General features: G+C 41.8%; 1 protein-coding gene across 1 annotated transcript in view; it reads right to left on the bottom strand.

The window, feature by feature from the left end:
* Positions 1 to 15,527, bottom strand: part of LOC126474066 (cysteine sulfinic acid decarboxylase) — a 36,700-nt gene extending 21,173 nt beyond the window's left edge. Inside the window, exon 1 of the mRNA XM_050101475.1 lies at positions 15,442 to 15,527. Within this exon, the coding sequence (XP_049957432.1) occupies positions 15,442 to 15,512 (71 nt within the window). The 5' untranslated portion in view covers positions 15,513 to 15,527. The remainder of the gene's footprint in view (positions 1 to 15,441) is intronic.
* Between the last annotated feature and the right edge of the window lie 278 nt (positions 15,528 to 15,805).

Genomic DNA, 15,805 nt, shown 5'->3' on the forward strand with positions numbered 1-15,805 from the left:
ATTTGTTAGGTCTTCAAATATTACTAGACTACCTGGACCTTCTAGCAGTCAAAGTGGAATCACCCTAGAATCAACAAGATGAGCCATAACAACTTCGACGAAATCTACTTGGTAATCCATTCAAGATAAGTGCCACAAATAATGACTTTTACAGTGACTTCATTATTTCCATTCTGACGATACCATACACAGTCAATAACTTTGCTGTTGCCCGATAAAGCGAACATATGCTGCGTGAGCATACATTATTAATCTTATTTCTAACCTACTTTGCAAGTGGTGGTATTGTTAGAAGCTGAAAGCAGTAACTCCCCATACAACGCCCTGTGCGCATCCACAAAAAGTAATTGTGCGTCTGGTGGAACAGCGGCGGTGATGTGTAATACGACTTGCTTCCCGAGGTGTAACCATCACTGCTGATATTTGTTAACTACTGAGGCGACTTGCAGACGCAGTCCAAGCACAACAACCAGGAAGACTGCGTGAAGTTATGCTTCTCCACAAAGCCTGCCCACATTCTCAGACTGACAAGAAACGCCATACAACAGTTGGGTTGGGAAGTCATTCCGCACACTATTCACCTGATCTTGGCACCTTCAGATTTTCACTTTTTATGATCTGTCTAACCACCTTCAATGAACTTCCTTGCAGGGTGAAAACGCGCTCGGAACATGGCTTGAGTTTTTCGCCTGAAAGCGACGAGATTTCTACAGTCTCTGAATGTGGATGTTACCCCAGCTTTGGCAGAATGTTGTAAATAATGGATGATATATTGTTGATGACTGAAGTGTTGTGTCTATCTTGTTTAACTTATGAAAAAAAACGTTACGAACTTTTGTACCAACCTAATACATACGCGCATATCAGATGCAAGATCACGACGCATTTAGCTGGTTTGTGAGAAGTCCTTTTGCTTTGAGGAAAGGCCCTCGTCAATGGTAAATTGACGCGGCGAGAATTTTACGTAGGATGTGACATCCCTAGTTGGACAAACGGGACGGGGAGAAGTAAATAAAACCCTGAAGTCGAAAACAGAAAGCAATGAAATCTAGCGCGCAAAGCAGGCAGATAGGAAACAATTACGAGCAGACAAGGAAACGAGTCTGTAGACACAGTCTTAATGATCTGACTAATTGTAGGCGTAACCAGCGTTACTGCATCCTGAATTCTCTCCATCACCTATACCAAATTGCGGTGTCAGTATTTTCCTCTTACAGTTTTGTCACGCATGACCAAAATAGGCTCAGTTTGGATACAGACAGATGGCCTTCCTGAACTTCACCTGAAAGGACATATTGTCTTGTGTGCCAGCAGCAAGTTACTCTAATGTGTGTGTTTTACATTCTCCCCAAAGTATTTTCTGAATTACTAGTTTTCAGTCAGGAGTAAAGGTTCGTTGTAAGTTAATCCTGATTAAAAAGGAACTCAGAGTGCGAGGTCGTCGGTTCAATTTTTAGTGAAGCTCATTCGAAAGTTAATAATTATTAACAGGTAATATATTAGGTGTTAGTTGCTCACCATGTGCATCAGGAGAGCGACAAAATGAGTGACCGGGAGGTGCTGAGATCAACCTATGTGATGTATTACATTGCAAAAAATGGAAATTATCGACATTCATAGAAATGTTCAAAAGAAACCATAAACTTGCACCACTAACACCGAATGAGAAATGGTGTGCCACAGTGATAGCAGTTCGCACCATCAAGACCGAAGGAGAACGGCTTGGGCGTTGCAAACTGAGCAAGACGTTCAGCTAGATATCCACTCCAAGAATGCATATAATGATATTGGTGTAACGGGGTTATTAGAAATGGCTGAATGCAATGGTGCGCAACCGAATACGAAATAGTCGGTCGTGCAGCTTTTTGTGAAACTAGCTAAGGCGTAGCTACAGATAGTGCCATAGTATGATTTATAGGCACGGAAAAACATATCCAGAGGCAGAGTTTGTCCAGTGCTTCCAGATGGTATGAATTGCAATATCACACTTCAGGGGGATAATTTGCTCTAAGATGGCATGACTATTTGTGAACCAAGAATCAAGCAAAAGCAAGTTACTTTCGCTAGCTATTGACCAACAGCAGTGCTAATACCATAGCTGCAGTTCTCTTACGTCCGTTTTACCATTGTTGCTCGCTGTGACGCAAATATTCCTTAACGCCCCTGCAAGATAACGCACACGAGAAAAGTGTGTGTGTGTGTGTGTGTGTGTGTGTGTGTGTGTGTGTGTGTGTGTGTGTGTGTGTGTGGTGGGGGGGGGGCAGAGCAACTTCTCACAGCACAAATAACTTTCTAGCCAATTTACCATGCAGATTAACAGTCAGCACAATTATGTAGAATTGCGTTAAAGCATTTACGTTAGTTGATCTTGATACAACTCTCCTAGTACCTCATTTCCATGGTTCCTTTCATGTCTGTCAACTCTTCAAATCCCTATTGGACGGAGCGGAAAACAAATTCCTTACTGAACGATGGGATAAGTTTATATCTAGAAATTTTCGGGCCGATTCCACTATTTGCTATGCGTCATCAAGTTGACGCTTTGAAATTTCGTACCTTACTACTTCCAGTTCTGGAGCACTCTTTGAAGTTCTGCATCCATCCACTGCTTCCTTTGAAATCACTGATCTGTGTTGTGCGCAGTTTGATGTGCATAACATAGGTTACTGTCATGCACTGTAAATTGTATCGAGCTTCCTTGAAAGGCGCTAAACACCAGTTTTTTTAACAAGTGTCCTCCCTTTAATATCCGTAGTTTTTTTAAGCCCTACAGCCATATTGCTGCGGGCTTATTCGAATGTGTCCATAAGTTTCTTTACCATGCTGTGGATGATTTTCCTTTTATGTGATTATGGGTAGTAGCGTCTGCTTTGACAAAAAAAGTCTTACTACCTTTCGCTGAAGGCGGGATTTGTGGCTCCCTTTTCGGCAAGGATGAACTACACGGCTCAGTGTCACACTCAAGCACGGATCGTGATTATACTCACGTACATTGTCGGCATATTCTAGCGTACACGACACCACACATTCCACTGGCATGTTGCAGAAATGCTAATATTTCATCTGGCAATGCTTTATCATCTGCGAACTTCATTGGGTTGCTTTCTGAGGAAATAACTTCGGCAACTGTTTTAGATATAAATGCAATGTTTGCGCTGTTTATCGTTGCCATTACTCTATCAATACCACTAGCACTGTGACACCGTTCTGAGTTACTCATCAACTGAGCAGTTTAATAACATTCCGTAGCCTCCCGCTGTGCTCACCATTTCACACCTCCAGTGCCATTAGCAGCCAATATTGTAATTTCATGGTGGACAATGAGGGGCGTCGAATGCCGAAAACATCATTGGTCTTTTGCGACCTCGCACTCTAGGTGTTCCTTTTAAGACTGCACGTTCCACGAAATGTGGAATGTTAATTCAACAATGAAACTACTCCGACAATTTTTCTTACGAGGATGATGCCGCAGAAGACTTTGTAGGTGAGTCGTGTACCAGAGCGAAGGATTCTTGATTGTGCAAATTATGTTCTTATCTGGTTCGAACACCAGTTTCGCAAAACTGTTGCGATGTAGGAACACATACTACAGACTCAAAGGTTTTTCTTTCAGTCATTCAGCTTTCCACTGTGTGAACACTGGAGTGTTAGAACCAAGATGCAGTCTATTTTTTTAACCTGACCTACGGCATCTCAATTAACAGTTATGGATATTGGACACAGCAGCGCGCTCAGAATCTATGTCGGGGGCGGGTTGTGTCCTATTTTCATGACATCTCGCCATATTCTATAAAAATATACTTACGGACGTTCCTCATTTCTCAAATTACTTGCTAGATTTAAGCCAAATTACGTACACATCACTGTCTGGAAAGAAGGACGAGCGGGGGGAGTTAAAATACATACATTAGCTCAAACCTCTGAAGCAATTTCTACCAAATTTTGTGTGTACATTATTTTTGTACAAAAAAACTTTAGGCACTACACCACTAGCTAGGCTCATTGGTGAGAGATGACGTTTCACCCTCAGGTGTGGCGTCGGGAGCGGGGGTTGGAAGGGGGATGCCTGAAGCAATTTCTACAAAGCCTGGTGGAAAAATGACTTTCCTGTGATGCCAGGCGATCTCAGCGCTCCTATGGCCGAGGGTTGGTGTGGAAAGGAGTGAGAAGAGTAAGTAACTCAGGAATTCATGGATTAATCTCAAGTAAATTGATTATATGCATGTGACTGTTTAAAACTTACGTACGCGGGCGAGGCTGCTGACGAAACGCTGGTACAATGTATCTAGAACACCACGCCTTTACATCAAGGGACCTGTGATAGTGATATCTAGTAATCTGGTGACAAACGGAAAGCTGTCTACTAATTTCACAATTTAGAGAGTAAATAACGTATTTAACAATTATACCATCGAATGGTGAATTTCGGGAATTGTTTAAAACGCCATTAGTGTGACACTGATTTACTGCAAAGTTACGATAATCAGCAAGTAATAGCTTTTAATATCCAAAAAGCGTTTGGGGAAGAAAGTGGTACCACCACTTTCATGTGTTAAGGTGACATGAGCGCGGTTTTTCGGACCAAAAATATTTGCTAATGGTGGAGCACAAAGTTTTTCCGTAACGAAAATATAGTTTACCAATCCAGATATGGGCAAAACTGGCACTGCAAATCGCAGCAGTTCACCGAAGAAGATGCTATTAGTTTCTTTTCCCGTCTCATTGACGGGGTGAGCACAGCAGAAGCAGGTGTCACCATTTCAGTCCGTCATTGCAGTCTTCTGTTCGATAAAGTTCTGATCAATTCTGACCTATGAATCCTCACGAGAGCGTGCGAAATTTTGGGTAATTTCCCATGCGCAGGCATATGGCGGGCTTCTTCGTAGCCTAGTATTAGCCGCATACAGCCTTTTCGCTTTTCCCCGTTAGACGAGTGTGATGCCATCATTTGACCACGTAATAAACAGCTTCAACCGAATCTTAATTTCAGTTTAATTTTTCCAAACTGATACGACAAATGGTTTGTTCACTACCATTTGATTACATCTTTACTAGTTGTCCACTGTCTCAAAAGGTCACATGTATGAGAAAGATTTCAGTTTTGGGCGACTTTTCCGGAATAGAGCCACCAGGAAGGTGCGTACAGAAGCTGGGTGAAACAAAAGCCACCCCTTTTAGTTCTGGTGACGTTGCGCACTATTATGTATGCAGTTAAACGATTGGATTTTGCAACTTTTAAAACCTTTTGTGAGTTATTTCTGTCCATATCCAACACTTAAGGTAGAGAAATGACCGAGTCAGACGCAATGATGCCGAACCACTTTGTGGGTGAGAATAAAGCAATGGTCTGAAACAAACCTTTGTAGAACACGCCTGAAGTTTAGGGAGACAAATTCTAAGAGGAACTATAGTGTGGTAGCCAAAATGAAACTGACCCAAAAAGTGGGTTGGGTTGTTTTGGGGAAGGAGACCAGACAGCGAGGTCATCGGTCTCATCGGATTAGGGAAGGAAGTCGGCCGTGCCCTTTCAAAGGAACCATCCCGGCATTTGCCTGGAGCGATTTAGGGAAATCACGGAAAACCTAAAACAGGATGGCCGGACGCGGGATTGAACAGTCGTCCTCCCGAATGCGAGTCCAGTGTCTAACCACTGCGCCACCTCGCTCGGTGACCCAAAAAGTCTTATATTACATTACATTATAACTTAATACAAACAGCAAAAAGGTTAGACTACTATTCGAAATAATCAGAACACTGAACACTTTGCTCAAATGATAGCAATCAGAAGTGTGAAAATTCTAGTCTAGCTCTGTAAGCTCAATATATTCTGAAACAGGACGTCAGTCTTCGCCCTCCCAAATTTGCTTATTTCAGCGGTCAGTGATTTGTGAAGTGTAAGGACTTCAGGAGCAACGGTTTTTAATTTCTTCATATGGGTATCGGTTCAGTTATGTGTGGGAATATGAATTCCTGAAATGAGGGCATTGGATGTAGCAATCAATATGGAGAACCGTTGCATTATGTTGCGATTACTTTCCAGTGCGCAGATGCGCAGTTTCTTTTTATAAAAAGTGGTTGGTAAAACGGGTCATGCCTTGTAACTAAAGGAAAGTGAAGGTAGTCTTCAAACTAGTCACAGGCTATGAGCAACAATATCACTACATTTTATTTAATAATGGAACATCATATTCGTATGACGTGTTTCTAAGACTTTAATCTTGGAATAGTAATAGTTACTAAAACAATGCTTGTAAATTCAGTGTTATACGGTTACAAGATGGAGCTCATCAGCATTCCCTGACTTTCGGATAGCCACTGACCTTTCCAAACTTCTCGCTCAGTGAAAAGAATGTTACAGAATACTTTAATATATTTGTTAATATCTGTGCATCCTACTATGCACAACACTAACTTCAGCCGACAAATGTCATGCTTAAGCGACATCGTGGATGTTTCGAGGAAGTAACTATGATACTCGGACACCATTTATCACCGTAAAAGTTGTACCTCTCAGACTTCGCTTGTAATACGAAGTGTTAGTTTCCCTAGAAAGTTGTGACGACGGAAGCTTATCAACTTCTGGAGAAGTAATGTTCACAAATAAACTATCAGATGGTGGTGGTGGTGGTTGTTGTTGGATGTTTAAGGGGGACTAAACAGCGAAGGTCATCAGTCCCCCAACTATCAGATCTCTTTTTGTATAATGACTATATAGTTAGTCTCAAAATAATGCTTTTTCTACAGTTAGGTTTGTGGTCTTGTGAATCATTCGCAACATTGCTACAAAAACCTGCCTAACTGTTTTGCATGCCTCAGCTGTCTGCACCTTTAAATAGGAAACAACAATATCCGAAGAATCAATTTCCTAGACTTATTCATTAAAATAAAGCCTGTGAGATACTGTTAGCTCCAGATGTGAATGTCATCACTATGGCAAACTCAGAATTCATCTTCTGGGAGTCACTACTATGCCACACGTACAATCTTAGAATTAAAGACGTTCTGTTTCATACTGACGATGTATTAGCATTTCCTTTCGTGCACCATTTACAAATGGAATAGAAGGAAGGACTACCACAGCATGCACCCTCCGCCATACAATACAGTGGATAATTGAGTTAAACGACTAAGAAAAATCAGTTCTTATGCATATAGCATACGGTTGTTACCTCAAGCACTTTTTGATGTTGCTCACACCTACCAACATTTGCAAGCAGTATTCGGTATTTTGGCCGTAGGACCAAAAGTTTCCGTCGGCAGAAAATTGTCAGCCTCTGAGTAAAATGGGATCCACTTTCACCGAGCAGGAATTCAGTATTAGAGGGACTTCCTTTCTTCTCGTACTGTAGCAATGTTCTTTAGTTGCGATATAAACCGTTTTAGACTGTTCGGACGTTTTTCTAAATAACTAGCATCGTTTGCCTCAATTGTTTGTTACCCAGACAAGCTCCACTCCGTCCTATTAGAGTCTTCAAGTAGGTTTGTACAATGAACAAATGAGAATGTTGTCGGTGAACACATTAAGCTCAGTAAGGCCTGTGTCCAACGGCTTGATTTCGTCAGAAGACCTAATATACTTGTTAGTGACCGTCGAAATTTTTTCAAAATTTGAAGAAAAGTGTTGGGACCCACTGAAAAACGTTCACAGGACCAGGTGAAACAGCACTTAACGGGGAAAACAATTCAGTTTCAAAACACGGCTCATAAAAAATGCAGAGATAAGCTCATCACTTTGCTGCCTTACTTTATTTGCAAGTACACTTCCTCCTACTTGTATTTATAGCTGCCGAATGACACTTGCGTAATGAAACCACGTACAATGAGAAGCAAAGAGATTGCCCAGTCCTAATAACTTGAGAGTCTAAGAACAGATATCCGCACGCCCGAGTTCAAAAGAGCCAGTGTTCACAACTCTAGCTGTCTGTGGAGCTTCAGTTTGGTGTTGACATCGTCAAAGAGAACAATATAATAATGGACAGTACAGGGTGTTACAAAAAGGAACGGCCAAACTTTCAGGAAACATTCCTCACACACAAAGAAAGAAAATATATGTGGACATGTGTCCGGAAACGCTTACTTTCCATGTTAGAGCTCATTTTATTACTTCTCTTCAAAATCACATTAATCATGGAATGGAAACACACAGCAACAGAACGTACCAGCGTGACTTCAAACAGTGTTACAGGAAACGTTCAAAATGTCCTCCGTTAGCGAGGATACATGCATCCACCCTCTGTCGCATGGAATCCCTGATGCGCTGATGCAGTCCTGGAGAATGGCGTATCACAGCTGTCCACAATACGAGCACGAAGAGAGTCTACATTTGGTACCGGGGTTGCGTAGACAAGAGCTTTCAAATGCCCCCATAAATGAAAGTCAAGAGGGTTGAGGTCAGGAGAGCGCGGAGGCCATGGAATTGGTCCGCCTCTACCAATCCATCGGTCACCGAATCTGTTGAAAAGCGTACGAACACTTCGACTGACATGTGCAGGAGCTCCATCGTGCATGAACCACGTGTGTCGTAAAGGCACTTGTTCTAGCAGCACAGGTAGAGTATCCCGTATGAAATCATGGCGGTGAATCGAGGAAGTACAGTACATACTGACGAAACTAAAATGAGCTCTAACATGAAAATCAAGCGTTTCCGGACACATATCCACATAACATCTTTTCTTTGTGTGTGAGGAATGTTTCCTGAAAGTTTGGCCGTACCTTTTTGCAGCACCCTGTATATGTCGAGATTCATTTTAGTTTACCTCATCGGATCATTTTTTGAAAATTATTCGAAAACGTAGAAACGGTTGAAATAAGAACACAAGGGTAGAATTACTACAACGATTAGCAATTCAATTCTGTTTCAGTGGTCGTGGCTGGCGGTTTACAAACATGAAGGACGAGCGTTCGAATCCAACTGGAGTCAATTGTCTTAGAGCCGTGTAGATATTGTGGACCTTAATTCGCTATGAATTGTGTAAGCTTTCCTAGGCTCTACATTCTTTCAAAACATCCCATTTTATGATAGTCTAACCTCTAAACAAACCTGATCGAACAGTAACAAGATAACAGCACCGAAAACTACTGTCCCGCGCACTTTAATCCCATCTGTCTACTGTTTTAGGGACCGTGCAACTTGCTCGTGAAGCTGTAACTTTTGCTAAGTATACCACTGTCGGAGAAGTGAGTATAGTTTTCATTTATGGGAAAATCCATTTAAATGTTAGAGCAGCGGGGCGGTTATACGCTGAAAGAGGTCATGTTCGTGCCAGACCCTCAAGACCCATTTCTGCAACCGTAACTAAAAATTTCAAGAATTTGAAGTGTGAAGAATAAAATACACCACCGAAAAATCAGGAACTCATGAGAAATGCAGTTAAAATTTTAGCAACTCAACGCAGTCCATGTGCCACTACGAGGTGGCATGGATGGGCGAATTGGATGAGCCGAAGCAGTGTCCTGCTAGTAGTACGTTCCAAAAAATTTAATCTTTTCCACTTTTCGCTCCACCAACAGTTTCATGGTAATTACTCAAATTATTATCCGAATAACGGATACGGAAACTAAGATGATGGCGCTCTTCTGTGCAACGTTTTGTTTACAGGCTGAGCTTTTTTCAAGCCATGAACAAATCAATGTTCACAATATACGCTTTTGGCCAGTCGAAAATGTACAGGTAGAAGTGGATAAGCAATCTGTCAACATGTGCTGCGGGCTTCCAAAAATCGTATCATTGTTCCCTGTTTTATTGATGGAATAAGTAGCACAATTACGTACAGTTCATAACACACATTGCGGCAGTAATTTGAAGATGCCCGACGATACTGGAGAGTCAAATACGAACCTTATTTGAGATCCGTATTTGATTACATTTCACACAGTAGGCTATACGTTTGCAGGACCTTCTGACGGAGGAAGAGTTGTTCACGGCACCCTAACGTTGTCGAAGTAAGAGTACTCTCAGGACGTACTGTACAAAACCTTACCAAGTATATAGTTCAATTTTTCTAGGAAAGCTGTGTCAATTAGCAATAAACGCTAAAATTATTAGTGTACGTCTGGAAGTCCCTCGCATTGTCCGCTGTAACTTAACGAAAACAGCACCTCCATATACTTACTAGTTTCGGGTATACTGAGAAGCCTGTCCTAGCTGCCTCGTCTCTTATAGCAATAAAATCCTCTACCCCTTATCGTTAAAAATAACCCTCAGAAAACACTACTTTAATATTATTAAAACTTTCTCATAAGCTAAAATCTCTTAACCGGGTGGAAAGTTACATTTTTCCCCTTCCCCATGAGCTGCTAGTGTTGTACGCCCTCTAGATAATATGCATTTATATACAGATCTGCCCGTTTTGTAATAGTACTTTTCTGAATTTACGTTTCAGGTTTTAGTCATTTGACACGAAAATCGCATTGCGTAATGTGTTACGCTCCATACCAGCCTGTCGCCCTTACTTCGCTAATTCAAATCGTCATTTTTCAAACTAACCTAAACCATGGGGTAGGCTACAGTTAAGCGTTAAGTCTAGTTTCGATGTGGGACACTAACCAAATGGTAAAACCCACAAATTATGAAGTACTAGGACGGATGTGAGAAATACAGTCGACGCGTTTCTACCGACGCTATTTACAGCGTCGTCAGGACTAGAATGACAAAACTGAAGGCTGAGTGAAAGAAGCGTTAGTGGTGAGAAACAGCTGAGATCGTTAAAACTGAACAAAACTCCAGTGCCCGAGGGAACCCTCAGATTCTGTACTAAATTTCCGGCTGAGTTAGCCCCTCGTAACTACAATTTGTCTGATTCTTTGACCAAGAACCGTACGCAGTAGTTTGAAGAAAGCCACTTAGAAAAGTGGTAGAAGTTATCCACAAAACTACTATCCAGTATACTTGACATTCGCTGTAAAATCATATTCCGAGTTCATACGTTATACCCTTACTGTTGTTCTTGTGTACATTTACGATCTTGCAGTGAATATTAATTAACTCTCTTTGCTGAGGACGCAGTTACCTCCAACGAAATACTGTCTGAAAGAAGCTGCATAAATATTTAATCAGAGCTTGATAACGTTTCAAAGTGATGCCAAGGCTGGCATTTTGTTTTAAATGTTCAGAGATGTAAAACTGTACTCACAAAACGGAAGAAACTTAATAGTTAATGAACATAGTCCCAAAGAGTCAAATGGAATCGGTCAGATCATACAAACAAGTGTAACACTGTAGAGTTGTGTAGTGGAATGATCAAGTAGTTCAGGTCGTGGGTAAAGCAGATGTTAGACTGGTTTATTGGTAGAATACTGGGGAATTCAACAAGTCTACGAAGAAGACTTATTACAAATTACTCCAGCAACCCATCCTAGAATATTGTTCCAGTGTGTGGGAGCCGTAACAAATACGACTAATATAGATTGAGACGGGCTATGGGACCAAACGGTGAGGTCATCAGTCCCGCTAAGGACTAAGGGAGGATACTGAACGAAAACAGAAGGGCAGCACAAATGATCACATGTTTGATACCTAGGAGAGGGTCACAGAACCTGTAGAAACTGAACTAGCAGATTCTTTAAAAATGGACGTAAATTACCCCGATGAAGCCTGCTTGCGAAGTTTCAAGGACCGACTTTATGTGACGACTATGGGAATATACTAGAGCCCCTACGTATCACCCCTAGTGATTAATTACAGCACGAACAGAGGCAGTTAAACAACTCTTTCCCCTGATCCTTACGTGAACGGAAAGGTGAAAACCCTAATAATTGGTACAACGGAACCTACCGTCTGCCACGCACTTCAATGATTTGTGTAGATTATTGCGCAGCCTCTGCATGGTGCAGGTATTAACACGGCCAAGTTCCGGCCGACCTTAATCGTCGAGGACAGCACAAAATTGCAGCACTGTTTGTGAACAGCGGGAAAGGCTTACTGCCACAAACAGTGTGGCAACCAAGAGCAGGAGCAGAGCCTACCCCTCGCTTTCACTGCTTCTTACGTTTTGCACCACACGGGACGTTAGCTCACAGCGTATCCTTCACTTGGTGCGAAATGCGGCGACGTTAAGAACTATACGCGCGTATGTTCAGATAGTGCTTAGAAACCCGGGTAACTTTCCGGTGGATCAATGAACAAGACAGACGTTAGGAAACAGCCAAGTTCAAATATTTCAGCAATCCGCATTGCTTCTTCCAAAACGAACGGCAGTCCCTTCAGGGTCGCGGCAGAACGTATCTAACTGCGCTCCTACTTCATTAGTGTGCTCAGTGAGTACAGGACACTGCACTAGTCTTCTTGAACGTTCAGACTAGGGAATTAGTTTTCAATCTGACAAGAGAACGTAATTTAAGGTTTTAGAAAATTAATTTTTTTATTAATCACTCCAACTAAATTTCATACAGAATCCAAGGTTGTGAAACTAGGTGTAAACTAGTAACTAATTTAAGGAGGGTCTGAAATTTTAAGGCTATTGCAAAATCTATTGGCAGCATAGTGTCATAGCACAGAGTAAACACCTTAAAACCCGTTAATGACGAAAATCGCAGTTACAATAATCTTTTGCATTGTATATGCCTTGTTCCATTAGAAATATGACTGGATCGACATAAATGGCATTTTATTAACAAATGTCACTAAAACAAGAACTTACAATTTTAATTTCACATATCTGCAGACAACTAGAAATGAGAACGTTAGTATCGTATGTCTTACATGTCTGACGTTATGTACACTTATGAAGGTACAGTACATACTAGCCACAACGTGCGTAATGTGAATATTTCTGAATGAGGTCTGTTCTCGCGTTGCCTGAAGTCATTTTACTGTCATGAAGAAAAAAAGGAACTGACTCTTTTCTCCATCATTGCGATATATTTATGCGAACGACATGAACTTAGTGTCCCTTAAAAGAATACACTACCCCTACTTTATCTAAAGCAAAATTGTTTTCTAGTCTTACCATAGTTAGACTACAGTCTATAAAACGTGATTGTTTAACTGGAGAGAAATCCGTTGCACGAGTGCTAGGATGGGAACCCCTGAAACGTTTCGACATATTCTGATTACGTCTAGCAGCGGGCATCTAAAGAGAAGTAACGAAAAAACTGCTAGCTAAAATTATTCTCTGAAAAAAGGAGACAACTTTCTGTTAATAGCTTTCAAAATTTGCAATAATTGACGGATGCAGCGGATGATAACTACTTTTATAACTACAGCAAAGCTGTTGGCACAGACGAGAATTCGATTTTACTGAATTTTATTTCAGTGCGACATTTTCTATTTAATGAGGTGCATTCATCAATACCCAGTTTTTTTGAATAAACAGCTTTTATTTTAAGAATTATCATGAATAACTTACTGAAAACTTACGTCATATCGTTGGGATGTTTTATTATAGGCGCCCGCCTCTACGTGCTTTCACGTCTGGCAACAACACAAATGCGACATTACATCAGCAACCCTATCGGTTCATATAACAGAACGAACTTTTCATATGGCTACAGCCCTAAGGTTCAGGCAACAGCTAGCACAAAATATCTGTTTCAGAGAGGAAACAAATGTTTTAGAACGATGCGATAACCACAAATACTTATTTTTGCCGTATACACGTGTGTGTAGTGTGACATGTACTGTGAAACTAGACCAGGGAGGTACACGCGTCAGTTACAGTCTTCGTTCGACCACGTATCAGTTTCGGTCTAAAAGTATACAGTCAATTCTTTGCTCTAAATTCTGCACGTTGATTTACAATGAAAATTTAAGTTCATTTGTTTCTCTGCGTACTAGGCTCCTGTTAATGAAAATGACGTGCAATATTGGTAAAATGTATAGTGGCTTCTTTCATTTGGAATTAGCTAGTGTAAGCATAAATTGCCCCAAAATATCAGTGGTAAAGGCAGGAATGCCTGACAAATGTGTGAGGGTGCAGGCATTTTCGAATGTAAGCAGAAAAGTCTAAAATGAGATCACTGACGATATTATACTTCTTTAAAATCTAAAGAATATGGTGATTTTATTCACTGTAATAGACGATTACAAAACACTGGAAGTAATTGTTTGCTAGTCAAGTTTGACACAAAGCATATATAAGTACGATAAACCTCAAAGCGTACTTCCTGCTGTATTTTTGGAACAGCCAGATGAGCACAAAGGAAAAAATGAAAGTTTCCTACGTATTTACAGTATGCTTCTATACATATGTAAGGAAACTACTGACGATTTGTTATTTACGCGAGGAAAAAAAGTACCATGCACTACGTCACTTGCAATGAGCGATACCGAGATGATACATGAGGTACGAATTAACCCCTGCAGTGGTGGTCATTGTTTTATATAAGCTACCGTACCTCACCTGAGAATGGACTGCATCCAGCAAGTAATAGAAGACTTAGTTTGCAACTGCTACGCTGAGATGAAAAAAAAGCTGGCACAGGAGAGCCATATCAAATCAGCAGGAAGGCTGATGACCTCCCCTAAGACAGGTAGTGGACGCTCGCTGCATTTTTCGTAGTTTATGCGCGATGTATTTGGACCAAAATAATTGACGGAATTTCTGATATCTATCGTAGCATCTCAGATTAGACCTCAGTGTTTTTTTGTTCACAAAGATAAATGTAAAATATGAAGCGAACGTTGGATAAGACATTGCCAAAAATCAGAAACGGATGAAACAACCAAAACAAGGTTCACGTGGCATAATTAAGTGCATTAAATATGGTGCAAACATTAGGAGCGACGAACAGGGACCTCTAATTATACGCTGCATATCACCATTAGCAGAAACTGTGTGTCCGTTCATAGTTGATGACAGCGCCAACTCACGACCAATTAAGCTTGCTGGTACGGCTATTTAGTGCAGCAAGTAAACAAATAATTCAGACGGCTTTTTCTTATAATCTACATTCCAGGCGCATCTACAGTGTGTGTGTGTGTGTGTGGGGGGGGGGGGGGAGGCTCTGAGCGAATAATACCGTGTTCTTTTACATATTAACTGTTCGAATCCCTCTATCACTTCTAGAAACATACTAGAAAAAATTCCGCTGAAGATGCTTTTCGTGTAAAGAGGTGCAACGAAGCTTTAGCGTTTATTATACACTGTTGGAAGGAAAAGGGGATCGAATTTATAAAACGAATATTCGCTAGCAAATAATCATCTTCCGGCTTAACCTATACCACACACTATGCTAGAGATCAGTGTTTCAGCACAACCAAGATTTCGCTTTCGGAAGTATAGCAATTAACCCGGAAAACCGTCACACTGAACATTACTGCGATGACGCGAAAGTGGCCCGATTGGAATTTTTTTCTCGTTCGGCAAGACACTTGTCGCTCGACATGAAATTTAAATTGAGAATGCGCATTTCGTTGAGTGCAAACGAATTAGGCTCGGCGGTTGCGGCTGACCCCCGCTATGCACGTCGAAGGAGAGCGGGTGTGCGAGGCGGCGGACGTACTTGGCGCTGGCTGGCTGTATGACGGCTGGCACCGTGGAGAGGGGCAGGTCGCGGTCCGCGCTGCCCGGCATGTCTGCTGCTGGAGGCTGGACTCTGCCGACTGACGCGAGAGTCGGCCGACGCGCGCTTATAACGCCGCGGCCCCCACCGTCACGCAGTCTGCGCGCGTCACCCGCGCCGTCATCGCAAACGACCTGCCCGCCTCTTTCCCTAGGCGGAAACCGATTCGTACGCACTGACATCTCCCCTGGGATCTACCCGCCACGTTTGGGGCAAGTGCTGTCGGGGAAAGTCACCGAAGAAGCCATCTTACAACCGCTGCTGGATAAAGCCCTCTTCTGGACTTACCACGCACTACCGTCTT

This window comes from Schistocerca serialis, chromosome 4, assembly GCF_023864345.2.
Source record: "Schistocerca serialis cubense isolate TAMUIC-IGC-003099 chromosome 4, iqSchSeri2.2, whole genome shotgun sequence".
Lineage (NCBI taxonomy): Eukaryota > Metazoa > Arthropoda > Insecta > Orthoptera > Acrididae > Schistocerca > Schistocerca serialis.